The sequence below is a fragment of the Chroicocephalus ridibundus genome, chromosome 11 (genome assembly GCF_963924245.1).
Source record: "Chroicocephalus ridibundus chromosome 11, bChrRid1.1, whole genome shotgun sequence".
In the NCBI taxonomy this organism is placed as follows: Eukaryota; Metazoa; Chordata; class Aves; order Charadriiformes; family Laridae; genus Chroicocephalus; species Chroicocephalus ridibundus.
The window spans coordinates 3,363,361-3,388,755 of record NC_086294.1 but is presented as its reverse complement, the minus strand read 5'-3'; the positions used below and the strand labels follow the sequence as shown (position 1 = coordinate 3,388,755).

Sequence of the window (25,395 nt, the reverse complement as noted above, 5' to 3'; positions counted from 1 at the left end):
AACAGGGCCCGGACCCACGCACGATGAATGTGCAACCACTCGGAGACTTGTGGAAGACCTACGCTCATGGAAAAGCCCCCCCAAGGCTGCCTGCACCATACTCTGTGAGCCTCCCCCATCAACAGCCCCAGCAGGTCGGACCCCTAGACCCCACCGCCTCCCCCCGTGGAAGCCAAGCACTGAATTTTGGGTTGGAACTCCTCAGTCCTCCTGAAGCCAGGCAGCTCAACGCCCTGAACTGCTGTGAAGATCCACCCCCCCACCCCGGCCCTGCAGACCTGCGCCCCCCACCATGGCACACCAAGCGCGCTGCAGGCTGGGCACCAAAGGCATTGCCCCTCATCTCCTCCTGCGGCTGCACCAGAACTGCATTAGGGAAGCCATTAATAAAGAACACGCTCTTAGCTTTGAGGAAAGGAGAGTATGCTTCAAGCTCCATCGCCCTTTACAGTCAGGTCACTTGCCACTCTCTTTAAAGAGGGTCTTTTCTCCCCCTCCGTCCACCTCATTCACTCTAAAGCAGAATCTGCTTCCAGTCTGTCTCGGCTAGGACTGCTGGGGAGAGCTGTGTCTGAGGCAGTCTTGGTCCCTTCCAGTCACCAACTTCAAGGAAAAGGAAAGGAAAGTTCAAAGGATGAAGACTTGCTGCCTTCCCTCGTAGCTTCTCTTATTTCAGAGGCTGTCTAGACTGCCAGACAAAAGGAATCCTTTCCTCCCTTCTACATCTCTGAGCTGTCAGGACAAGGCAGCTGTAAAGTTCGCTTTTTCTTTCCCACTGACTACACACACAGAGTAACAGAGGGGAAAAAAGGAGAAACAGATAAATATATTGTGGCAGGGAGACCACACCGCCTTGGAAGACTCGGTTGGCTAGAAGCAGCAGTGGGCAACTGCGCCTCTGAGCCTTCAGCCCGTTTGAGAGGCTGAGCCCGAGCACCAAGTGCCTGAAGGTGAAGTCCCACTGCTCCTGCGGATCACAGATCCCCCCTGAGAGCAGCAGAGAGACTCTCAGAAGGGACGGACCCTAATCTCACACCCCATTCCTCCTTTTTCCATGTGAACAAAGCACGAGTTCCACAAAGCTGCTGCCACTACAGCTGGCTGACTGTTCCCCTGCAGGAGCTCTCTCCCAGGCAGGTAACGCGCTCGCGTTCTCCATCAAAGGCCAGGATACCAAGAACTCTGAGTTGGACACTTTTCTGCTTTTATTTTAAAAAAAATCCAGAATGGATCCAGTAACAGTTTTATTATCAAGGAAATTGTTTTACCATAAGCAGAGAACAGACAGAGGATGGAGCAGAAGGCTCAGACAAGCGAAGTATTTAACTGCCACGTAGCCTCTTTTGTAAGAAATAACGTTACAGCTAAATTTGCAGTAACCCCTCTCCTTGAGAACGCGGGTACTAACCTAGCTGCAGACCTGAACGTTCTCTAGCAACGTAACCAGCCTTCTCATTGCGCTTCACAGGCCTCGTCACCTGCTCCCCAGTACTCAGATCCACAAGGAGGGTCCGTACAGGTGTTATTCTTCTCCCAGTTCCAGCAGGACTTCCATCTCCACCCTTCCATTTAGTGACATGGTTTCCAAACTTTGATATCAGATTTAGTACACCATTGTGTCAAGTATCAGAGAGAAATGATCAGCAAGTCCCCAGGTGCCTCAGTTGAATACCACAGGGCCAAACACTTCAGAACTTCATCTGGCATGAATTAACTTTCATCAAGTGACAATTTATCTAGCAGACACATCACTAAGTTTATACATTAAAGAATTTTATATATAGAATACTGCAAAAACACAGTAAGTCTGAATTCTGCCCATTGCTGCTCAGGAAGGTCCCCTCTCTCCCAAGCGTCAAGAAATCGACCTCTTCTTCATACTCTAGTCATGGCGAGACAGAGACTTCTTATTGCTTCTCTTCCTTCTGATCCCCTGGGCTTCCAGAACCCTCTCGCTCAGAGGCCATCTGTGAAAGAGTTGGTTTATTATTTGTAGTAACACCACCACGCTGCTTTCTCCCGGATGTGGTTTTTTTTTTTTCCCTAGCTTGCTGCTTTGGTTAGTTCTAGACTGAAGAAACCCTTCCTCCAGTGAAAAGGGTCATTGTCTAGTGGAGAGTGGAAGCCACCCTCATCTCTGCATGACTGCTATAGGAAGGAGGAAGTTATCTTCCCGTTATTTACGCTTTCCCAGTGGATGCAACAAGCTTACACCGCAGCGCTGGACGTTTCCAGTTTGATATCAGAAAAGCACCTTTCCATAGTAAGGAGAGCTTAGCACCACACCAAGGTGACCCGGGCAGAGCGTGCCACTTCCATCCTGGGAGACTCCCCCTGCAACAGCTGAAGCACACGCTGCCAGGCGCCAATGGGTGGGCCTTTCTCTGGGAAGGAGATGGAGAGGAAAACCCCGATGGCCCTACCACTGTAATTTTAGTCACGCTGAACAGCAAGCCTGCTATACGATCATCCTTAAAGTCAGTCCAGGCGCTGCTTTCGGCACTCTACACACCTAGGGGAAAGCCTTGTCTGTGCTCTTCTTAGTGCTCCTTATTAAGTATCCAGTACCTGTACAGAAACACAACGCACCGCCCGGGAAGCGGGCTACCCACAGCAGGATGGCCAAGACTTCGGGCCTTCAACTCTACGCGGCTTTCCACAGCAAGAGTCACTCAGAGGGAGCTGCACCGAGACTCAGCGCCACCTCCAAGCACAGCTCTCGCCCTGAACATTCGGTGTCCCCACTCACCCCTCCCCAACCCGGGGCCGTAACATGGAAATGACCGTGAACCTACCTTCTTGTATGCCATTTCGAAGAGCTTCAGGGAAGCCTGCTGCAGGCTGGTTGCCGCCTGCCTGATGTTTTCTCCCGTTTCACTATCTTTACGAGCCAGAAGTTCCCTCATTTTAGCAATTTCTTCCTTCAATTTGTTGCACTGCAAATAAGTCACAAACAAACATGAAGAAATCCCGCATTCGGTTCGCTGAGAATCCTGTTCCTGTCATTTCACCCACCTATTGGCTGCAGCAAAACTGGTTTTTGCCAGAAGCTGCAAAGTTCAGTCTCAAAGCGAGCCATACGGGACCAGGGCTGTGTTCCGCTCCCAACGGGCACCTGTCCACTTCACTAAACATGCCACAGTTGGCATTAATCGCTCCCCTTGTTTGCCATCTCAGCAGAGGCGCCGAGGACAGAAAGCCCTGCAGAGACTGAACAGCCCGCCAAGGATGAGAGCTGCTCTCCCTGGCACACCTCACCGGCGAGTCAGTCACCCCGGGAACCAGGGTAAAAAGGGGGCGCAGGGAAAAAAAAAAAAGCTGGTTTTCAACTATATTTAAGGCATGTCAGAAAGCCAACAACTAAGGCTGTTCACCGCCCTGTTTAATCCCTTTGTTGCACGTGGGAGAAGGAGCGGAGAGGCAAATAAAAGCAATGCGGTCTCATCCCAGCCCCTGTAGCCATCTGTCAAACGCTCCGCGCAGTCTGGCGTTTCTCTGTCAGACTGGCACGCTGCTGGAGAGGCAGGCCCGGAGAAGCGAGGTTACCGGGGGACAGCTGCGCCGGCAGCGCTTGCTCAGCAGCGTTCCCAGTCAAAACGTGGGCAGAGCTCTCATTCAGGTAGGGGGAAGGGGATGGATGCCTTCTCTGTCAGGCCACCATCTCCGCCCAGACAGCACAGGGCTTCTTCCAAGCTCTGCTACCCACTTCCCCTCGGTATTCCCCAAAAAACGTTACAGGGAACAGGGATTTAGGCTCCGTGCTCCTGAGAGATAAAACTCCAGTGATCATAATCCCAGACACAGCCAATATCCATCCTAGAAGAGAGGAGCTGGGCTGAAAACCAGCATTTGAACTGATCAGAGGCTACTTACCAATGAACTATAATCTTGTTCCCTCGAACGCCTCACAGACGCCCTAGGAGCCCTTTTATTCTGCTTCCGAGAGTTGTTAACTTGAAGACCGTGCAATCTGTTTTAAATTTGGCTTTTGAAATTCATAACGCAAAAATTAAACTGTCCCTTAGAACGCTATGAGAAAGCACTCTCTTGCTACTAAATATCCACTTCACTCCAAAGATAGAAGAAAAACTGGAGTTAAGTGGATACAGTAACTTTTGTTGCCTCTGAGTTCTTGGGTGCTGCGTTTGTACTAGGGAGGCTGCTGAGACCGCACAGCGGCTTTGCCTTTATCCTTCTGCTAATACACTGGTAGGCTCTGCTCGTAATCTCTAGCTTTTGAGCAAACCCTCCTCTCACACAGGCCACAGAACAGTTCTTATCAAATGACGGCAAGGCCAAGTCAAGGACATAATTCACGCAGAAACCTCTCATTAACAGCTTCTCAGGCTCTCAGATCTCCAGTGACACTGAACTCGCACTTTGAAATAGGATATTTGCTATTATCTAAACCATGTTCTTCTAAGCATGTCCTTACATCCTCCCATCAGCCCCGTCCATCCCACTCATCAAGTGCAAAAACCAGAAGAGCTGATGACTGTGCCACCCTTCCACAGCACGGAAATACACCCAGAGTCGGTGCCACTGGCCAGAGCCAGCTGAGTTCAGTGAGAATCTGAGCCAAGATACAGTAAGGAATCTCACCTCCTGTACTGGTACAGAACCAGAAACTACCTACCTCATCTGCGGGCAGCTGATCCTTGAACTCCTCCATCTTCGACTCTGTGTCATGGATGATGCCTTCGGCCATGTTTACAGCTTCCACACGTTCCTGGGTAAGAGAGCTCGTAAGTGCCTACTGCATACACTGGCAATACAAGTCGTGTACATATGAACACGCAGCTGACGTGTCTTTCCTCGAACTGCCGAATCCCACTCTAGCTCCCACCCAGGGTCTTCCTTCATGGCAAGGCAGGAAGAAGAAATGCAAGCAAACCATTTCTAGATGCACTCCGGCACCAGAAAGCCCAAAGAGGCAGCCTGCGCGAGGTAGCCCTCATGCTTTCACACGTAGCAAATCCCACTTCCCTGGAAGTGGAAGCAACTCGCACAGCACTACTGCTGGCACACTGAAAGAGCCAGCAACTGCAGAGACAGGACAGCTCTCTCTGCTCCTCGGGAAAGCAACGGAACTTTCGGAAAATATTCTTAAGGTTCTTCAGCAACAAGGACATCAGAGACAACTAGAGTGCTGGGTTGCTTTACTCATGTCTCCTCCTTACAAATGCTTGTAGCATCCCAAGAGTGGAAAACCCCCACTGTGCTAGGTAAGAAACACCAGTTCCTAACGGTACTGTCGCAAAGACAAGCAATGGGGGACAGGGTAGGCTGGAAGCACAGAGGAGCAGTACTCCTTCCGAGATATGATTCGGTCCCAGTGTCAACATGAACTATTTCCCCAGCAGGAGTCTCTGGGACACTCAGCCCCCTCCCATCTGGAAGAAGAGTCTACCTGGATAAGGGTGCGACAGTACTCTCAGGAGGCTGACCACTTACAGTGGAAAGCTGATGAAAAATAATTTTGTTTCTACACGATGCCCTCACTCTTTGTGGGATGTCAAAGTTCACAGCAGGCTGCTGAGTCCAGCAGAGTTTATGCACTCACGATACTTTCATGGCAGTAAAACCGTGATCAGAAAGGTGTAATGAGGGAGTTTTGACAATTATAGTTATGCGTCAAGTAAAGAGAAGCGTTAGGTAATAAAGCAACGTAATCACCTTCCTCTGACAGGCCACTGGACAGAGATGAGTCCCACTTCAGGACTGTGACAGGGAAGAACTTATTCAGGGATTTAAGTCACAAAGTCAAAGTAAGGTAACAGGAAAGAGTTTTCAATGCAGCCTCTCCAAATGGAAGGCACCACCTATGCTTCAAGGCACTGACGCAATTATTTAAACACTGGGACTTTCAGACCAAGGTCTTTAAAGGTTCTCCATGTAACCTAAAAATGCTAATAAGCCAGTGTTTTGTGGCTTTAGAGCTTTTGAGGCAAGGCGATGCTGCTTCACATGAATTTATTCCATGCGTTCTCTCCTCTAGTCCCCTTCTGATCCTTCAGTACTGAGGGTAAGTGTCACAGCACTGCCTGAACGCCTGAGATTGTGTTCTTCTAGTCTGTAGAAACCTAAGTGGATAAATTCAGTGTGCCAGTTTCAGCAATCGCTAACTATATGCTGGTGCCATATCTAGAGTAGGCCTTCACTGTGCCTGCTTAAAAATCAATGCTCTATATTTAGTAGCATAATTCATTAGTACTACCCTCATTAAACCAATTAGCTCCAACCATTAACCCTAGGTTCAGTCACTCATCCGTGGCGAGTGTCAGTCTTTTCTTGACAAAGTCAGTGAGGCTTGCAAACACCTCCTGATGGCTTCACCTGCGCTGAGGGCAAATACTGGGCTCAGAATACAGCATTCAAGATGCCCCAGTGAGATTTTAAGCATTATGGAAAGCAACTTCCCACTCACGAAGGAAGAGGGCGAGGCGCAGCTTTGCTTCACAGGTTCTATAAATTAAGCTTTAAAATAAACTCATAGAAAGAAACTTAATATCCCATGCTGGCCCCATTTAAATGGAACATCACTGTGAGAACCCAGCTGTAGCAGGCTAGCTTCAAATAAACACCCAAGATAACAGGCAGGTGGTCAGTCAAGAGATCGATGACAAAAAGCAAACTAGAATTGCCAAGCTCAAAGCTTTTTTGCCATGAGTATTAGGCAGGCACGTTTGCTTACTGCTGCCTCCATGTCCCGCTAATTCAGGGAGGAATTAAAATGCTAGTCCCACAGGGCAAATAACCCAACCCAAACCCAAGATCCACGTGCCTCTGCGTACACCTTCTTGCAAGTCTGGAGCGTAAATTGAATGTAAGGAAGCAAGCAGTCAGTCGGGTAACTGCAGAAGCAAACAGCTGAAGACTGTACAGACCAGAACCTACAGCTCCTCCAAAGGCGGACACAGAACGGTAGTAACCGGCAGGTATGCTACTCGCTGGAAGATACCGTAACGATCACATTACCTTTCTTCGCCTGTCTTCCTCTGCATATTTCTCTGCATTCTTCACCATGTTCTCAATTTCATCTTTGCTAAGGCCACCAGAAGACTGGATAACAACTGCATTAGAGAAGAAGCATTAATAAAGAACGTGCTCTCATCTTGGAGATGAGACTATTACTTCCCAAACCCCCTCAACGGCAGCAGCCTTGCTCAGGGACTCGGCACCTGTGAAGACCCCGTGGGCAGTACAAAGACAGCCAGTCTTTGAAGAGGCAGTGATGCTGCTGGCAAGATAAAAGCCTGACACCTTGGATCTATGAAGTCCCCAGCTCTGCCAGACACTTCCTGTCCTCTGATCTGCGAGTCACTTTGACCATTCTCCAGTTACTCCTCCTGGAAAGTCAGTGTGCGTACGAAGCCCCCAAACCAAAAGGGCATTCTATCAGGTTAAAACAACTGAAAAAAAAAAAAAAAAACAAACCAAAAAAAAAAACCACCAGCAGAAAACTAACCAAAACCAAAAAATCCAAACAAAAGGAATTGCTTTACTGGGATGCAGAGATTCCTGTCACTGCTGGAAAGCAGCCCAGGCTGGTAGCAGGATAAGACAACATTCTCCACCCAGCTCCTCACACTGCCCTTAGTAAGTGAAGACAGCATGATCCTGGGGGTAGGCTCTTAAAGGTGTCCCCCCCTCTTTTTTTTTTTTGTCCATTAGTGGCAAAAAGGATAGTCTGGACTTAAGGTAGTTTCTGTAGTAAAGCATGATTTCATTGCGAAGGAGAGGACCAACACCCAGGATGTCACAAAGTCCAAAAAAAGGGTATACTACAATCCTCATTAGAAATAAGTTTTCTACGTAACATTTCTCAATGGTACAAAACCCTGAACAAAGACACACAGACGTGTCCTTTGGATACAGATATGGGACAGGCAGTTCAGCTTTGTGATTAGGACCATGCTTGCATACAGGTAGGCAGCTAAAAAATTCTGGTTGCCTATTATCAGGAGGTGGCTATTCAGAGGTAGGAGGCAGCCACAGATTGAAAATCTAGAAGGAAATCAAAGTAACAAGCAGTGTGGGTTTGGTAGCAAATTTCTGCTAAAAGCCAAGCAGCAGGATTAAGAAAAGCATATACCTTCAAGTCGCCAATACAGAGTTAATATTTTTCTTAACTGGACGTGCCGTTGATTGCTCAAGTGGTTGTCTCCAAGAAATAAGTGAAGGGCAGTATAAAGATTTCCCAGTTAGAGGCACATGAGAGATCTATTTTCTATCAGGGGAATCTACAAATGCTTCAAATTAATTTAGAAAATGTCAACCGTGTCGTTAATTACTCCAGACCAGCGGGTCTAATACTTCATTGCACTACAGAGCAAAATATACTGACAGCTTGAAGTCCCCAAGCCTCCTGCCATTTACAGACATTTCCAGCCTAAATGGATGGAAATTAGCAAGGTGGTTAGGCAAAATACCTGATGCTTCAAAATACTTAAATTTCAAGACCTTTGTAATGAAGTAATTAGAAACAAAGCAGGGTCTCAGCACAGGGCTGATCCGTTCAGCTGTAATTGACATGCCTCGAATTCAACAGAGATCTTCCTAATTCGATTTCTCCATTAAAAGCTGGCACCTTCACGCAGGCAGCCTCAGACAGCAATCTCTTCGTGTGTTAGCAGGGAGCACTCCCAAAGGAACTGCGTGCCAGGAGCACAGCTCAAGAATAACTCATACAAGGTGCTGGATTCTCAAACCCCAACATCTGTCCTTTCAGGGTAACGTAGGGCAGAACGTCACTGCTCCAAGCTCCTCAGTGACACAGGACACTCCCCTAAGCAGCAGGAGCACTGCTCCACAACATCTGTGAGCCCTCAGTTAGCCAACCTCTATGTCCAACACCTCTCCGGGGACTGAAGCACAGCTGATACATACATGAAACCCCAAGGAACAGTGGCACTCTGCTCAAACGTTGCTACAGCCATCGCAGCAGAGCGCAAGATGAAGAAGGGACTGTCATACAGCGCAAAACGGCTTGGAATGTAGTAAAACCCTGCCAGTGAGGACCTTCTTGACCTTGCTATAGGAGGTGCTTCATCTCTGCCTGATGTGCAAGGCGAGAGCATCCATTGTTGGCAACCTCGGTCAGCAGGCTAACAGAGTGCTATGTGTTTACAGAGGCTTTAGTTCCTTAAAAGGAAGCTACAGGCCAGTTGTCGCTTCCCCCTTTCCCTATTTCGTTTTGCAGTAACCCTTTGCCCTCCTTTCCAGAGGCAAAGATGACTTCAGCTGCATTTATGCCGCACTGGCAACAGATTGCTTGTGTCATCCTGAATCCTAATCAAGCGACATGCATCATGGTCCCCACTCCTGGACTGCAGGATGCCCATCAGGGCAGCACTCCAATACCTTTGGAGTCACCGTGTCACCCTCAGTGCCCAGCATGCTATGGGAGCATCATTGCTCCACACTTCTCCTCCTCATCCCTGGGCAGTATCCCAGAGCACTTACTCTGCTGTTCGCGTCCAGTGCCTTTATCCTTGGCTGACACGTGAACGATACCATTAGCATCAATGTCAAAAGTGACCTCAATCTGGGGCACTCCACGCGGCGCCGGAGGAATCCCAACCTGAGAACGAGAAGTGCTTAGCCATTAGACAGGAGTTCAGGGTACGACGCTCCAGTGTTGGGGACGTTATCTTGGTGATCTGTCAGTTGAATCAACTATCAACTAACTCTCAGAGCCAAGTTCTCTAAACTGTCTGTTGGCATCATGTGGTGAATCAGCACCATCTAGATTTAACAGGACACAGATTTCTACTCAGAATAAGCGCACCAAGACCACAAGAGGTAGCCCCCAAGTTTGGTTTGGAAGTGACATGGGTTCTGCTATATTGCTAAACTCTTCCCCTTCAGGACGTGGCAGGGTACTCTCTTTCCTCAGTTCTGGACATGACTTGACTTCACTGACTACCTCAAGGCTACAATATTAAACGCAAGTGACCGTCAGTCCAGCTTCCTTCAAAACAACAAAAGGCAAAGCCCTTCTTTTCTGGATGGTGCTTCCTAGCAACAGGAAGTTTGGGCAAACAGGTAAAACAGTGCCAAACTTTGCCAACACTGACCAAACCACTTCTGCACAGGGAGCTGGTTAGGCAGCCATACACCGCACGCGTGAATCCCTGGAGCATATCTGTTCCACAGGCATTCACAGCAAAGCAGTATCATGCTAGAAATGGGTTTCTCTAGGAACTGCAGGTATCATGGAGCCTGCTCCAAGCGTTGTCTTTGGCACACCAGAGGAAAAGGCCCACATTCAGGTTATCTGCTGCGCGGGCCTGGTACTACACAGCTCTTTTTGCTCTCTGTGCCCAGAAGTGGAGATGGCCCTTCTGGATGATCAAGCCCTAACGCTGTAGCAGCCCCCGCGCCATGTAAGACTGCTTTGAAACTTTTGAGCTCCATCTCAAATGCTAGTTCCACCCCTGCCACTGAAAGGCAGTCCCAGAATCAGGCCGTGCCTTTAGAGACTGCTTTTTTACCACAAATAGGGTCAGATGTCTTCCGTAAGAGGACTCCCCCCAACACTGCCTTCAGAGGTCAACTGAAACGGTGAAGGCTTTGAACTTCTCAAAGAAGGTCAAGTCTAAGGTCATGAATACTGAGTAGCCAACGTACCAATGTGAACTGGCCAAGAAGTTTGTTGTCACTAGCCATCTCTCTCTCCCCCTGGCACACTTTAATCTCCACTTGAGTCTGCCCATCAGCAGCTGTAGAAAACACCTGTGCAAAAGGAACAGAAAGTTATGGATAGGTAGCAAATTGCAACACACGAAAGGATGCAGTTACGTGCTGACTAAACGACATGGAAAGGGATAAAGAGAAGGTACTCTGAAGAGATACAAGAATAATTAAATGCTTGTTGTTCCCCTGTTCCTCTGACAAAACACCAAGGCACCAAGACTAGCAACAGCCAAGGGCACTGGCATCTTGTCTTATATGCACTTGAGCACGTGGAAACTGTCAATACCATGTCAGCAGCAGACTGCAGTGGCAGCCAGCCACATTTCCTCCTGAAGCAGCAGGGCTCCTGATGCAACCCCACGCCCCAGAGAGAACAAGTGTTATCAGTCAGAGCACACACTAGCAGACGCAGACAAGGCAAAGTGAAAGAAAGGATCACACCCAAGTCTACTTTAGGGCCCTACAACACAGGGGGGGGGAAAAAAAAACACCCAAAAACCTCCTTCCGAAGTATGCAGACCAAGAATGGTGGTCTCAAAGGGGTGTGGTGCTCAGTTACAGAAGGTCTCCACACAATTCTTCTTCAGAATGATGTGTTGACAGTTACATCATGGCACACACACTGTGGTCGTGACCAGGCCACAAACATCCTGGGGTATCTTGGCACACATTAATGCAACTTACCTCCCCTCATGGGCACACTAATAATCAATAGAGATACACAATGGCTGACACTAAATCTGATTTCTAAGATGCTTCTCCTTGCCAGATGTGGAAGAAACAAGACTATCTACTGGGATGCTTTGGGTAGGCTTCACTGGGCATTTTGAGACCACCACAAAAGACACCCCCCATCTATAGTCAATTTGTACCTGGCTCTTCTTAGTTGGTATGGTAGTATTCCTGTTGATGAGCTTTGTGAAGACACCTCCCAGTGTCTCAATCCCCAAGGAGAGGGGAGTTACATCCAGCAGCAGCACATCAGTAACATCGCCAGCTAACACGCCGCCTTGAATAGCTGCGCCAATAGCAACGGCTTCGTCAGGATTAACTGCTTTGCTAGGAGCACGGCCAAACAAATCCTGTACAGTCTGCTGCACCTGAATGGAGAGAAAGCACAGCTTGTATGCAGACTGAACCACCACTGCCCAGTGCTGTGGCCACAAGAACATGCCAGCCTTGGCTCAAGGTCTGTATCTTTATCCTCCTGCTGCCATATAATCCCGCGGCACGACAGAAATACTAAACTTCAGGCTTGTGACTGCTGCCTAATTCCCCATCTTCCATGCACCCTGTTAAACACACTCGTTTCAGTCTAGGCAACCTCTTCTCTGGAGACTTTCTTGCAATCATGTTTGCCAGCTGGAAGTCAACCTACATCAGTCCTTTCATGTAGCCCAGTGATATTCAGAAGGCATCACTCCATGCTTATCAAGCAGGAGTCAAGGACTGCTCCCCGGGACCTTGTGCAAGCCAGCACCGGGCAGAAAACAGCTGTCAAGGACGGTACAGTTGTGGAAGCAGAGTGCAGGGAAGGTAAAAAAAATCCAGAGCAGGACAGTTCATCTTGTTTGTGTGTAATAAAGGAGAGAAAAAATAAAAAAGGAAGTTGTATGACGTACAGCATTTTCAAACTCTTATTTAATGTGCTGTTTCACCCAGAGCGGTAGATTTGCTATGTCAGCAGGCAGCCTGTGCTGTGTTACTAGTTTTTCACTGCTCTGCCCTTTTGGAAGGATGCGCTCATGATTGCAACAGATTTATTGCTGAAGTATCCAGATGGGAACACAACAAGGTCTCTGCACCAGAGCACAAGCTGTCTGCCCTGCTCCTCTGCCTTACAAGAAAAGGGTGTGGGACTTCCTTGCCGCTCGCAGCTCCCTGAGCACACCCGTTAGGCACACAACAGCACAGGTGAGTGTGATGTGCCGAGAAAACTGCGCTGTAAGCAAATGTTCAACTCCTCTGCATTTATGCCAAGAGATATCTGCCCGGAGTGTTCACTAGAGGAAGACACTTTACGTATGAGCATATAATTAAGTGCAAGCCTTTCCCTCTGGAGGCATGTTTTACAGTCCAAAAGCAACATTACTTCTAACCACCCACTGTACGTTTCCAGGAGCACTGTTCACTTGACCGCCCCAAAGAAGGCACGTTCCCTCCTAACATGGGGAAAATGAACACAACAACGCACACAGGAGCGGGCTCTGCGCTGTGCGCAACATTTAGGCACTGATCTTGGCCCAGAGCTGTAACTACAAGCACTCAGGAAAGCATTCTATAAGCTCAAACCCACAGATGCTGGGGGTTGTAAATAGGGCATAAAAAAAAAGTACAAATAATCATTAAAAAAAAAAATATTTAAGTACTGCCTCCCACCCCGAAAGGATACATAACAGTTCCGAAAGGGCTTCCCCACTTCTAGAAGTGTTTTTCATCATTTTATACATGGCTAATCACACCGTTATTCCTTTACCCAGCTGGAACAGCAGGAACTTTGGGAAGGTATAACACAGTTACCCTACTTGAGCTTTGGCCAAAGCAGTAGCTTCTGTTTATCTTGTTGCTCTGGTTCCCCTGCCTGGGTGACCTTCTGCACACACTAATATCATCTCCAACCACCAGGCACATTTAACACTTAGGGAAGAAAAAAAACCCCACCCCCAAACCCCAAATCAATCCCAAGCAGGGCCACATCCACACCTGAGAAACCTAGAAAGGACCTGCAAAACACAAATCTTAATAGCAAACAAATAGTCCAAGCTTGATGGATCCCCATGGAATGAGATTTTGATGGTCTCTGTAGAAAAGGACAAGCTGTACCCTTGAAGGGAGCATGTACGTACACGTTCAGCTCTGACTTCAGGGGAGCTAAGCAGCAGTCTGCATCGCTACGAACATGAACAGTAAATCACCAGCAGACAGTACCTTATCTGCAAGACTCTGCATGTCAGCAGAGCAAGCTTTTAAGTTACCTGTTGGTGCTCATCACCACATAACACAAGGGCCAGGTATTAGGTAACAAGCGTTTGGAACAGCCAGTTAAATATGCTTGACAACACCCAGCCTCACACAGGTAGCTGAATACAGGCAACCAGCAGGTAACGGACCCGTTCTGTTTGTTCAGTGTCCTCACAGCTAGCTGTGCTCTACACGGGGGAAGAAATCCACCAGAAGGCAAGGATTCCTGGTATGTAAAGCGCAACTCAGCTAGAGCCCCCAGATCCTAGCTGAGCTAATTAAACAGGATGACAGTGTCCCTTGCCACTGCTTTCATGTGACTACTCAGCTCTGGGGGTCCTTCAACTGCTGGAGCTTTGAAGTTACAAGATTCCCAACTTTTCTGTTACAGATCACCCTTAACGGTCAGTAAGCACTGGCTAGCTGTGCCAGCTTTGCCCGTAACAGAGACATATCTCATACCTTTGGCATTCTGGTCATGCCACCGACGAGGATGACTTCACCAATGTCACTCTTGCTGACTTCAGCATCCTGCATGGCTTTCTGGCATGGCGCTACTGTCCTTTTGATGAGATCAGCTACAATGCCCTCAAACTGCGAGCGACTCAGCTTCATGTTCAAGTGCTTTGGTCCAGAGGCATCCATAGTAAGGTATGGCAAATTAATATCAGTCTGCAGCACAGAAACAGACATGGAGTGAAAAACAGGAAGGGGAAATAAGGCAGCTCCATACAGGTTTTAGATCAAGTTACAGGTTCTGTTCTGCCTGTACTGAAACATCTCCACGCCTGCTCACTCCGAAGCCCAGTCTTGAAGTGACAGCAGGCACACTTTTATGTCTGGCATTTCAGACAAGAGATATTATTTTATTACGTACCTCATGGTTACAACTGTTAAGTTCCCATTTTAATACTGTGTTATTCTATGGTCTTTTATTAAGAGTAACAATTTCTTTTCCATCATAGCCAGGAGGTAAGAGGCAAAACATTAGAAGTGACAACCTTAATCCTCTTCCTTTTGCACAACACAACAGAAAGACCGTCTTCGGAGTCCCGAAAGATTTTGCCAAACGACTAACGTTTCATACACAGTAAGCGACTTGAAGGAATAACTCATGACTGTTTTCTAAATGCAAACAACTCATGCTTGACAGCCGGTCCACCGCCATTTAACACAAAGTTCATCAGTGCCAGGGACCATAATCCCCACTTTTCATGGCTGTTTGGGAACGAACTTACAAATTCGCATGCTAGATTTTTAAAGCAAATCTTATACTGAAACCATCTTGTTCAAGTGCTGAGTCATGCTGACATCAAAAGACATTACAAATCAAAGCAATTAAAAACATTAATGCTTTAAGCTCTGGAGATTAAGTTTACACAAGAACTAAACACACATTACTGACTACAGGTGTGCACCCACTTTATAAATAGCATGGTCAAAAATATTAAGGGTAAACAGGGCCAAAAGCAAGTTGTTTTCCCTTCACTGCTGAAGAGTTAAGGAATTCAGTTTTTCCTGGTATGAACAGACGGCATTTGCCAACTCTTGAGCTAGTAAAACAGAGCCTGCTATGTCTCTGGCAGAACTATGCATCCATTGTGACTGGCCTAAACTCCTTGCTATGAGCTCCCCACTGGCCAACAAAAAGACCACCATCAAAAAAAAAAAAGAAAAAATGTTTATTCAGAACCTAGAAACTGGCAGAGACCCCATTTCAATTACTATATAATTGACCTTAATTTCACTTAGGCAAGACTATTACACTCCCAACTTGCTGCTCCTCCAGCTCCTTATTCAGTAGTGAATAAAAGACATGCTTGAATGCATTAATATACAAAGTGGATGGAAAAAAAAATGGGCAACACATACTCCCATTTTCCTATGCAACTCTTCTATAGGCAAATAAGTAAAGATTCTTTATAGAAATTATTTATTATTAGACAAATTAGCTGTTTCAATGGAATGAATAGACTGAGGTTTTGGAACTGCTTGCACAAAGCCGCTAGTGCTTCCAGTAACCCAGCAGTACTAGCTGCAGCTGAATTCCCCGATGCCCAGCATACTTCTGAAATACATAGGAAGTTGGGAACATGATCACATTCCCTGAAAGATCGGAAAACATGGTGCCAGAAGAAAGGCAAAACCCAGCACCCACTAACATTCTCAGCTTCGAACAACTAAATGTGCTCCTTAAGTCTACCCTGCTAAAGGGCCTTCTGTTAAAGTGATGCCGTTTGGTTACACAGAAGCTTGTTCTGCCACCACAAGAAAAAAGCAGCAATTTCATGCAGTTTTATAAACACAAATAATACAAACCTCAGTGTATCAAAATGTTTTACTGGAGTGCTTTGAACCCAGCCACCTACCTGCACAGATGACGAAAGCTCACACTTTGCCTTCTCTGATGCTTCTCTCACTCTCTGAAGGGCCATGTTGTCTTTCATCAGGTCAACACCCGTCTAAGTGACAAACAATATGGGTTAACAGACTCAGCTTTTGCACAGGAGTCACAGAAACCTTTTCTTCATTGCAGTTCACCTTCCTATCACTCTTTACTGTAAAGTTTTTCGTAAACAAACTACGAAAGACAGCCCGATATGTGCATTTCTGCTGATGTCTCTCACTTCTAGCAAACATATTTAGTATTTCAAAAACATCCGCTAGCCCTCTCTGTTCTGGAAGTGATTATGCAGTAAGCTTTTCCAAGCTTTAATCTCTAACTGCTGCACCATAGAATACAAAGGCAAGACTGAATTAGCAAAGGAGCTGGAAGTACACTGTAGTTTCCTACAGCCAGCCAGGCAACCCTGTATTATATGCATCTGTGCTGACACACTCAACCGGACCACAGATTTTTAGTATTAAAAGTAACCAGACTACGTATAGGATAGTCTGCTATACTAGAGGAAAAAAAAGACAGAAGTCCTGGTATCTTATGTCTTCCAGGGAAGGAGTATTTCACCTCAAGAAAACAAGAATTAGAAGCCAGGCTAACAGGTGTCTAATACTCTAACAAATTTCAACTGTGCCACAGATTACAAACCAAGTCCCAGTAATTTAAGAAAATTCCCGTTATTTTCTAAGCTAAGTGAGGTTAGAAACAGTGTAACACAAAATTGAATTCTGACGAGATACCTTACCTCTCTCTTGAACTCTTTAACAATATGCTGTAGCAAAGCCTGGTCGAAATCTTCTCCACCCAAGAAAGTGTCACCATTGGTGGACTTCACCTCAAAGACTCCCTTCTGGATTTCCAAAATGGAAATATCGAAAGTGCCACCACCCAAATCATAGACTGCAATACTACAGGAACAGATAGAGAAAAAAATTACTTTCTAGACAAAGTTGTGTGGCTTAAAAATCATTCTCCTCAAGAAACAAAGTGTGTAGAATTCATGTTGCTGTCCACACAAGTTAAAAGCCTCTCTAAAGAGAGCAGTAAACAAATTACACAGCATACACGTTCCTTAAGCACTCTGAGTCTACGTGGAAGTGTCCTCTGAAAGATGTGCTGCACGATGCCTAACCTTGCTCGTTATTTCAGAGAGGGCAGTACCTCCTTCTTCGAAAAAAAGGACACACTCATATCCAAGGACAGGGACACCAGAACCATTATGAAACATATTTTTCAAAATGTGAGGCTTTCAAAGCACTATAAGAAATACAAAATCCGTAACAAACCCCCTGCATTTATATAACCATCCTCGACAGTGGCAGAAGGCTGAATGCAGTCAGGGAAGAAGATGCAAGCTGTGGACACCAGGCACCAAACCTCAGCGTTAACTCTTGTGCTACGCTTCAGCACCAACGGTGACAGCCTCTCATCCAGTTGTCCTTAGCCACACCTATCACTGCTACCAGCAGGCCGGCTAATTAAATTGACACTCAGCTTCAATAATTAAGTTGTAGCTGCAAGTTAGGAACTCACTTTCTTTAAAAAGTATGGTTGGCATAGAACAGAGGTGACATTACAGAGCACCGACTCACAGCTGTGAGTCTACTTTGGCAAAATTCTAAACAATGATTTTAAAAAACAGAAAGCAGAAGATGCATTTACTCGGAAAATTACAGCACGCTTATTTAAGAGAGGGTCGGTGTTATGAATAGGCACTTACACTTTGTCTTCAGACTTGTCCAGGCCATAAGCAAGCGCAGCTGCTGTCGGTTCATTAATCACCCTCAGAACATTCAAGCCAGCAATCTGCCCAGCATCTTTTGTAGCCTGAGGAAAAAAAAAGGGGAAGAGCGCTGAGTACTGAGAGAAACTAAATGCAATGTATAAGTCTGAAAATCTTACAGCTTGGTGAGTACCTGTCTCTGAGAATCATTGAAGTAAGCAGGGACTGTGATCACAGCATTCTTTGCTGAATGTCCCAGGTAATTTTCTGGAGAAAAAGGGAGACAAAACAGAAAGTTAGCCTTATAAGAATATCAAGCTATTTTTATGTAGTTTGAAATCATTTTCCTGAATAGACAGAAGACAAGCTTGCTGCCCAAGCGCTTGCTGCTTTCTGGGAAGAGGCTGAGGGAGCTGTGCAGAAATCAAGTCCTTCCACAAAACATGGAATAGCCTCTAGATTTCTGACAGAGCAGCAAAGCACCTCCACAATTCAACCAGTGCCTGGATGCCACTAGTGAGAGAGAATTCATCTGAGAGCTCAACTTGCCTTTTTAGTGCCAGACTGAAGTTGTTTTCCATTTCTTTGGAGTGTTCAACATGTGATACACTTAAAACTTACTCGTTTTCATTCTATTTATAGAGTCTGCTGTTGGTAACATTTATAGAGTACAAATAATGTACATATGCTAACTTTGTAAGTATTCGAGACAGCAGGTCAGGAAAAATATGCATTACACCCTAATTGAAGGTCACAAACTTCTCTCAAAAAAGAGAAGGATGTCATCAAACAGAGATTCAGACCTGCTAAAAGCTAAAAATGCGTTCTCACTGCATCATGCGCAGAGGCAGGATTTATGCCTATGCATTAGCCCTGCACAGACCTTACACACTGCATTATTCTGCATCACTTGCAAAGCCAGATTATTCCACAGCTGAATTTATGTTGCTTCCAGGCCAAAAGCTCACAGACCTACAGGAAGCAAACCCCTGCTTAAGGCAGAGGAACACCACCCTCAGACACAGATTCATGCCACCCAGATGCTCACATAGCACGTAGTCATATTTTATTCTTAGGCAAAGCTTTAGCAAGTGTCTAAGACCTAACGCTGGAAAAAAATAATCTTTGGATGAAGCTTCACTAACAACCTTTAGTCCTACCCTCCGAACACTCATCACTGGATGCAGAATGTTTACCAAACAAAGCTGGGGAAGGCAGCTACTGACTATTATCTCCAGTTTTCCCAGAAACCACATTAGGAATTGAAAAGGAGAAAAAATAAAAATCTCCAGTCCAATGGCTACTTTCCTCTAGTGAAGACGTAAAGCCACCACTGGCTAAGAAGCTATTCATTCAGCCCAAAAATTGGGTCCCTTGAACACTCCCTTTCTTGCTACATATCTAGCAGGTGAATAAAAGAAAAGCCACTCAAAACCCTGGCTGCCACAGCCTGTGCTCAGCTGCAGCCAGGGAGGCACAAGGACTGCAGCTTACAAGGAAGAGGAGCTCCCCCTTCTGAGTGAGTGTGTATTCAATTCGGTATGTTTTAAAAAAAAGCACTAATATCTTGCCAAAGATCCGAGATTGAAGTAGGCACTGATCTTCCTTGAGGCTTCCTAACAGCCCATCGCTGTACCCTTCCATGATCTGCCCCATATACAAGGATTCTGTCTGCCATACAAGGATTCCCATACCAAAAAGGTACCTTTATAGCTGCTGCACTTCCATTCGCCATGACCCAACACCAAGGTCACGCTTGTGCTCACACACGGCAAAGACCAAACTGTACCAACCTGCAGTTTCTTTCATCTTCATTAGTACAAAGGCACCAATCTGGCTTGGAGAATAGAGTTTCCCATGAGCCTCTACCCAGGCGTCACCGTTGGAGGCACGGACAATTTTAAATGGAACGTTCTTACTGAAAAACAGAAGAATTCCACACTCAGTTTCCGTATCAGCATACTGCACAAAACCTCTACAATTAGTATTAGCGGACGAACATGTGCAAGTTCTAAAGAATACTGAACTTTGTAACAGCAGCCTCAGATCCAGGGAATCCCAGAAGTACCAATATACTACTACTGCTTTTAGTCATACATCACAAGTTTTAGGTACGATCATACAGCTTTGATTGTAAACGCCCTCCAGAACGAGAAAAGTCTTCATTGCTAGATGCTGACCATTCTGCACAGCATTAGCAAGGCTTTTTTCTTCTTTGCTGAAAACCTGAAGATCATCAGCAACATTGCAAAATACAGCTTGGCCCTCAGCATATAAGCAATGAAACTTTGAGACACAAGGGCATAACTACTTCACCCAAAAATACAGCATGTCATGTTATGCAGTACTATATTTTATGCATTCCTGCTGGTACTGGCATTGCTCTCCACTCTCACTTACATATCCTTCTTGACTTCAGAGTCATCAAAGCGCCGCCCGATCAGACGCTTGGTAGCGTAGAAGGTGTTGTGTGGGTTAGTTACTGCCTGCCGCTTTGCTGGCATTCCAACCAAGCGTTCGCCGTCAGCCGTGAATGCAACAACCGAAGGTGTTGTCCTGGCACCTTCAGAGTTTTCCAGCACCTATGTATAAAACGTAACAGGATGCCATCAAAAAACATTGATGAAGAACACTAATTTGGACATTCAACTTCTAGTAATGTTACTGCAAACTGGTATTCATTTTTTACTTACTTTTGCTTGCTTTCCTTCCATAACTGCCACACAGGAGTTTGTTGTACCCAAATCAATTCCAATAACGGCACCTTTAATTGCTTCTGAGCTGTAAAGCACAGTGTGGGAAAAATAAAATTACTGCTAAAGGAAAAAACCTAGCTCAATAGCAAAAAGGCTTTCTATCCTGAAGATATGATATGATTTTGTTTCCACCAGATGTTGAAGCAATATGCACTGTATTCTGACCTAAGGTGTTCTCTGACTCTTATACAGGAATTTAACCTTCTGCCTCTATATTCAATCAGATCACTTATAACTAAACCTCCACTTGTTTATTTAAACATATAAAACGCTATTCTTCACCAGAATAATCTGTACTACATATATTCTCCACATCCCTTAAGATTTTGACATAAAATAAAATTGTAACTAATTCTGTCCCTACACACATGAAGTTTCCTGGACTTGCTTTGGGTTATTTTTCATGTACAAACATGTTTGAAAACATCCACCTGGAGTCAAAATGCTAATAATAAATTGTATTAGTTTATTTACCAACGCTTAGCATGAAGAAAAGAATACACAAAACCAAGAAATTACTAAACCCACATGCAGGGTTCTCTGCGCCAGAGCCAATGATAACCATCTTTTTGATCCTGATGAGCAACAAATTAATTTAATTCTGAAAAATGGGAGTGGATTTTACGTAAGACAAATTTGACTCTCCTCCTCCTTTCTAGGAAGTCTGTATTACTCTCTTCAAGGCTAGAGAGAACTCCTGAATCATAATTTTGCCTTACAAAGACATGTTCTGGGATGAAGAAAGCATGCCGGCGGCAGAGCAGGACCATGTTTATTACCAGGCTATGGCCTTTTTACTCCCCAAGATACTAAGTCACCCTAACTCCAGTGCAAATAACATAAAGCAGTGACCTTGGAAGTTTGCAACCGCTCGGTTTCTCTCTACTAACCAGAACCGGGCAGTTTTCCTAACACAAACAGATTTCCCATTCTGTGTCCTGAATCAGCATCAGCCACAAAACATCTGACCAAGTTACACAACTAACTGCTACTCTTTTCCCATTATCTTTGCAATAAGAAAAGCAAGCAATTAAAATGCATGAGCTGCTTGAAATAAAGTTTATCTGTAGTGAAACAGAGCCATGCATCATTCTTATTTCACGTCAGCGTAAAACAATTTGTTCCACCAATTTTTTTTAATTTTTTTTTTTTTTAAATCAAACAAATCTCAACAATCCACATTGTGTGGATGCTGCTGATGGTAAGAGGATGGGGAAAGAATAATTCTTCCCTTGGAAAAAAAAAAAAAACAACAAGTAAAGAGATGAAGACACAGCCTTAGAAAAGTGACACACATAGCTGCTATTTTTGTGTTGCTCGTTTTGCTCTGTTATTTCATCCCTGATTCCAATAATTAGTTCTGGTATCAGCAGGAGAGTAAATACAAATATCAAATGGCCAAACATGAAAAAACAAGGAAATACTTACGCATATTTTCTGCTGGATGCTGCTCTGAGAACATTTTGACTGAGGCCATTCCAGAAAGTCTATAAAATAAAGACATTGCAATGAAAAATTAGTTTTAAACATTATGTGATCTTTACACGAAGACTTTCAAAGGTAGACAACACCGCAACGCAGCCTACTACAATGTTTTATTTTTAAAAACTTACGTGCAAACTAAGGAAGAATTTAAGAAAGATACAGACTGCCATAAAAAAACAATTCATGGAATCACAGAAGGGTTTGGGTTGGGAGGGGCCTTAAAGATCACCCAGTTCCAGCCCCCCTGCCCTGGGCAGGGACACCTCCCACCAGACCAGGTTGCTCAACGCCCCATCCAGCCTGGCAATTACTACACTTACTCATCTGACTGATTTGTGTTCCCAGAACTGAACTATTTCCCTCATACAAAATAGCCTACGAATATGCTACCAGGCAAAAGACATTTCAGTAAATTAACTTTGAACCTTCAGCTTTCCATGAACAGCAGCAGATAAACATTAACTCCTTTCTCAAAGCTTTATGCGTGGTCAGCGGCAAATGATCTACTACATCTCCGAAGAATCTACAGTTGAGATTTTGCAGCAATTCCTTCCTAACTTTGACCATAACTTTGCACGTGCGAATCAGTATCTTAGCGAACTCTGAAAGTATTATCCCCTTTTCTGTTTTGAGAATGAGTTTTTAACAAAACGCCTTCATAAATGGGAACCGAGACATGAATATTTTCCTAATTCCTCAATACGATCGGCCTCGCCGCACTCCAAGAGCTGCCATTTCCACACGGGGGGCGAGGAATTGAGCAACCTGACCATAAACCTCCCCCAAAACAGACACAAGCGCGCACCCGCGCTCCCCCCTGCTCCCCCACCGGCGGCTACACCGCCATGAACACCTTTCTTCACAAAATCTCCGTACTTGAGGCAGCCCAGCGGGCCGGCGGCACAGGCCCGCCCCCGTAGACCCCCACTCTCCCCCCATATCCTCTCCCAGACCTCCTCTGTCCCTTCAGGGCCGCTGACCCCTAGACCTTCCCTAAGACTCAGGTCTCCCCAATCCCGTCAGAGCTCGGGCCTCCCCCACGCCCGCAGGGCCGCCGACCCCTGGGCCTCCCCCATCCCCTGAGATCCCTCCCCATCCCCTCAGGGCCGCCGACCCCCAGGCCGCCCCGTCCCCCCAGGCCTACTCGCTCCCCTCAGAGCCGCCGACCGCCAGGCCCTCCCCGCCCCCTCAAGGCCTCCCCCGTTCCCTCAGCACCACCAACCCCTTGGCCTCCCCCGTTACCCTGGGCCTACTCGATCCCCCCAGCGCCGCCGACCCCCCGGGCCTCACCTGGGCCGGGCCGGGCGGCGCGGGGGCGGGCGCGGCGCGCGGCAGCAGGCGCGGGAGGCGCGCGGCGGCGCGGAGCATGGCGGGGCGGCGGCGGGACCGGGGCGGCGGCGGGACGAGGGGGCGCGCGCTGCCGCGGCTCTTCTGGAAACCTCCACCCACGTGCGCCGCGGGGGGGGGAGATCACGCCGCAGGACCCCCGTCGCGGGCTGTCCCGACGACCGCCTGATCGTTCCGCTCGCTTTCGGCGCTCCGCTGGGGTACCGACACGCGGGGCACGGCGGCGCGCTGCCTTTCTGAGACGGCGAGAGAGCTCGCCGCCGCGGCTGGGGCTGACTGAGGCGAGACACGGGCGCCGAAGTGTTCCGGTGCGCACCGGCACGGCGAGGACAGCCCGGGTCCTGCGGGCGGCCGCGCACTCAAGGTCGGACAGGATAAAGCGCAGGGCGATTGCAGTGGCCTTGCGTCAGGCCGGGCGGCGCGCATGCGCACTTGGCTCCAGGGCGCCGCATGCGCTGCTGGCCCTGCCTCCGGCGCATGCGCAGGAGGAGGCTGCGCAGGCCGCGTGATGCGCAGGCCGGGTGATGCGCATGCGCGCTGAGGGGCCGGGGCCGTGCGCGGCCACAGCTGCGGCCTCCGCCTCCGGCTGAAACGGTCCCCGGAGCGCGGGACAAGGCCTAGGCCAGTGGCGGGCAGTGCCGGGGCTGCAGCCGAGCCGGGCCTTCTGCTTCGGCTGAAACGAGTCCCGGGGACGCGGAACGCCGGGTAGGGCCCACCCCGAGGCCTTCACCCGCAGGCGAGAGAGCCCGGGCCCGACAAGCGGGGCTTGGGTCTGTCCGTGCAAGAACGCTGGAGGCACAGCCACATCCGAGGCTGTATGAGCTTGGCACGTAACAGGCCTCTGACTGCCGCCTGTCCTCCCTCCTTCCTCAGTCCTGTCAGCCTTAGTCTCTGACTGCCACATGTCTCCATTTCTTCCCCAATCCTGCCAGTTTTATACCTTTTTCCACAAAGGCACATTCAGCTAAATGCCTCTGGCAACAGAAAGCGTGGAGCCCGGTGCTGATGCTCCGCCAACAGGCGCTCTGCGCTTCACAGAAGGCTGGTTTCTAGTTTGTCAGGGAGTGCTGCGTTGCACATGGAAGCCCATCGTTTCACTTCCCGCTGGGTCTCCAGAGGAGGCGGTGTGGGCCGTGGTGGCCTTTCACCGCCAGCACCGTGGATGTGGAACCTGCTCCTGGAGAAGCACAGGGCAGGGTATGGCCCCATCTCCTCCTTGCTGGGTTCCTTCTTTAGGGCCAGGAACCATTGCTGGGGCCCGCTAAATCCCAGCCAACATAACTGAGCCAGGATTAGCTAACACCCATGATTGACAACTGTTGGGATCGTTTCTGCATGGCTCACAAAAGCCTTACCTCATCCCTCAGGCATCTTTGCTTCTGCAAATACCTAGTCCTGGGACGGGGCACCTCTGATCCAGCAAGGCAGGAGGGTACATACCAGTGCCACCCTCTCCTGTCACCAGAAAGGGGCAGCAGCCAGCCGTGCTAGTGCTGCTTTCGGGCTGTGTCTGTGAATCATAAACCCGGGAGAATGACAGCTTAATTCGCATCACTGACAGCTCCCAAGTACTGGCAAGGCTGCAATTAAAACACTAACGCACCGAGAAGCGGCTCTCCGGGAGCTCTGTCTGCACCACTCGTCCCCGCTCTCCTTTCGTCTCCGAGGCAAGAACGGCAAGCTGTCTCACCCCGTGGCAAGCAAGCCCTTTGCTCAGGACAGGAGCCCCTCACACAGCTACTGACAACGCAACAGGCAAATCTGTTTCAGCAGTCTCTGCAGTGGTGGTAAAAACGAGAGAAAGAGGAAATCCTCCTGCTCGGAAGGTCACAAAATCCCCTCACTGGCTCCTTGTGAGAAGACAGATGTGACCCGCAGCAGCCTTGGGCACAGCACCTTGGGGTCCGGCTGACTTTAGGTGTCTGTTCCCGGGTGTTCGCCTTCCAGGCACAGCAAACCCCAGGCAGCGAGGGCCCTCGGAATCCCTCGGTGAAAGGCCAAAGTTCAGTCTCCACTCCTGAAATGTG

The 25,395-nt window shown here is 47.5% G+C and overlaps 1 protein-coding gene and 1 non-coding gene across 2 annotated transcripts; both read right to left on the bottom strand.

Moving 5' to 3' along the window:
• Positions 1-1,181: 1,181 nt before the first annotated feature.
• HSPA9 (heat shock protein family A (Hsp70) member 9) lies at positions 1,182-23,468 on the bottom strand. The gene is made up of 17 exons (XM_063348793.1): positions 23,312-23,468; positions 21,965-22,023; positions 20,474-20,561; positions 20,181-20,362; positions 19,574-19,698; positions 17,974-18,047; positions 17,778-17,884; positions 16,803-16,965; positions 16,029-16,121; positions 14,122-14,331; positions 11,571-11,798; positions 10,633-10,737; positions 9,466-9,583; positions 6,979-7,073; positions 4,637-4,729; positions 2,796-2,936; positions 1,182-1,967 (listed from the first exon to the last, which is right to left on the bottom strand). Exons 1-17 carry the CDS (start codon positions 23,387-23,389, stop codon positions 1,908-1,910), a joined length of 2,019 nt encoding a protein of 672 aa, XP_063204863.1. The 5' UTR covers positions 23,390-23,468; the 3' UTR covers positions 1,182-1,907.
• LOC134522210 (small nucleolar RNA SNORD63) lies at positions 11,245-11,315 on the bottom strand. Its single transcript, XR_010072969.1, has one exon. It is a non-coding gene; the product is annotated as a small nucleolar RNA SNORD63 (small nucleolar RNA).
• Positions 23,469-25,395: the final 1,927 nt, after the last annotated feature.

Bases quoted from the DNA above. Each gene is read 5' to 3' on its own strand.
- HSPA9 (XM_063348793.1), bottom strand. From the start codon at position 23,389: ATGCTCCGCGCCGCCGCGCGCCTCCCGCGCCTGCTGCCGCGCGCCGCG. The intron at 18,048-19,573 runs GTTGGTACAGTT...CTTTTTCTCCAG, and splicing joins GAAGATGAAAGAAACTGCAG to AAAATTACCTGGGACATTCA. The intron at 9,584-10,632 runs GTACGTTGGCTA...TCTCGTTCTCAG, and splicing joins TTCTTGGCCAGTTCACATTG to GTTGGGATTCCTCCGGCGCC.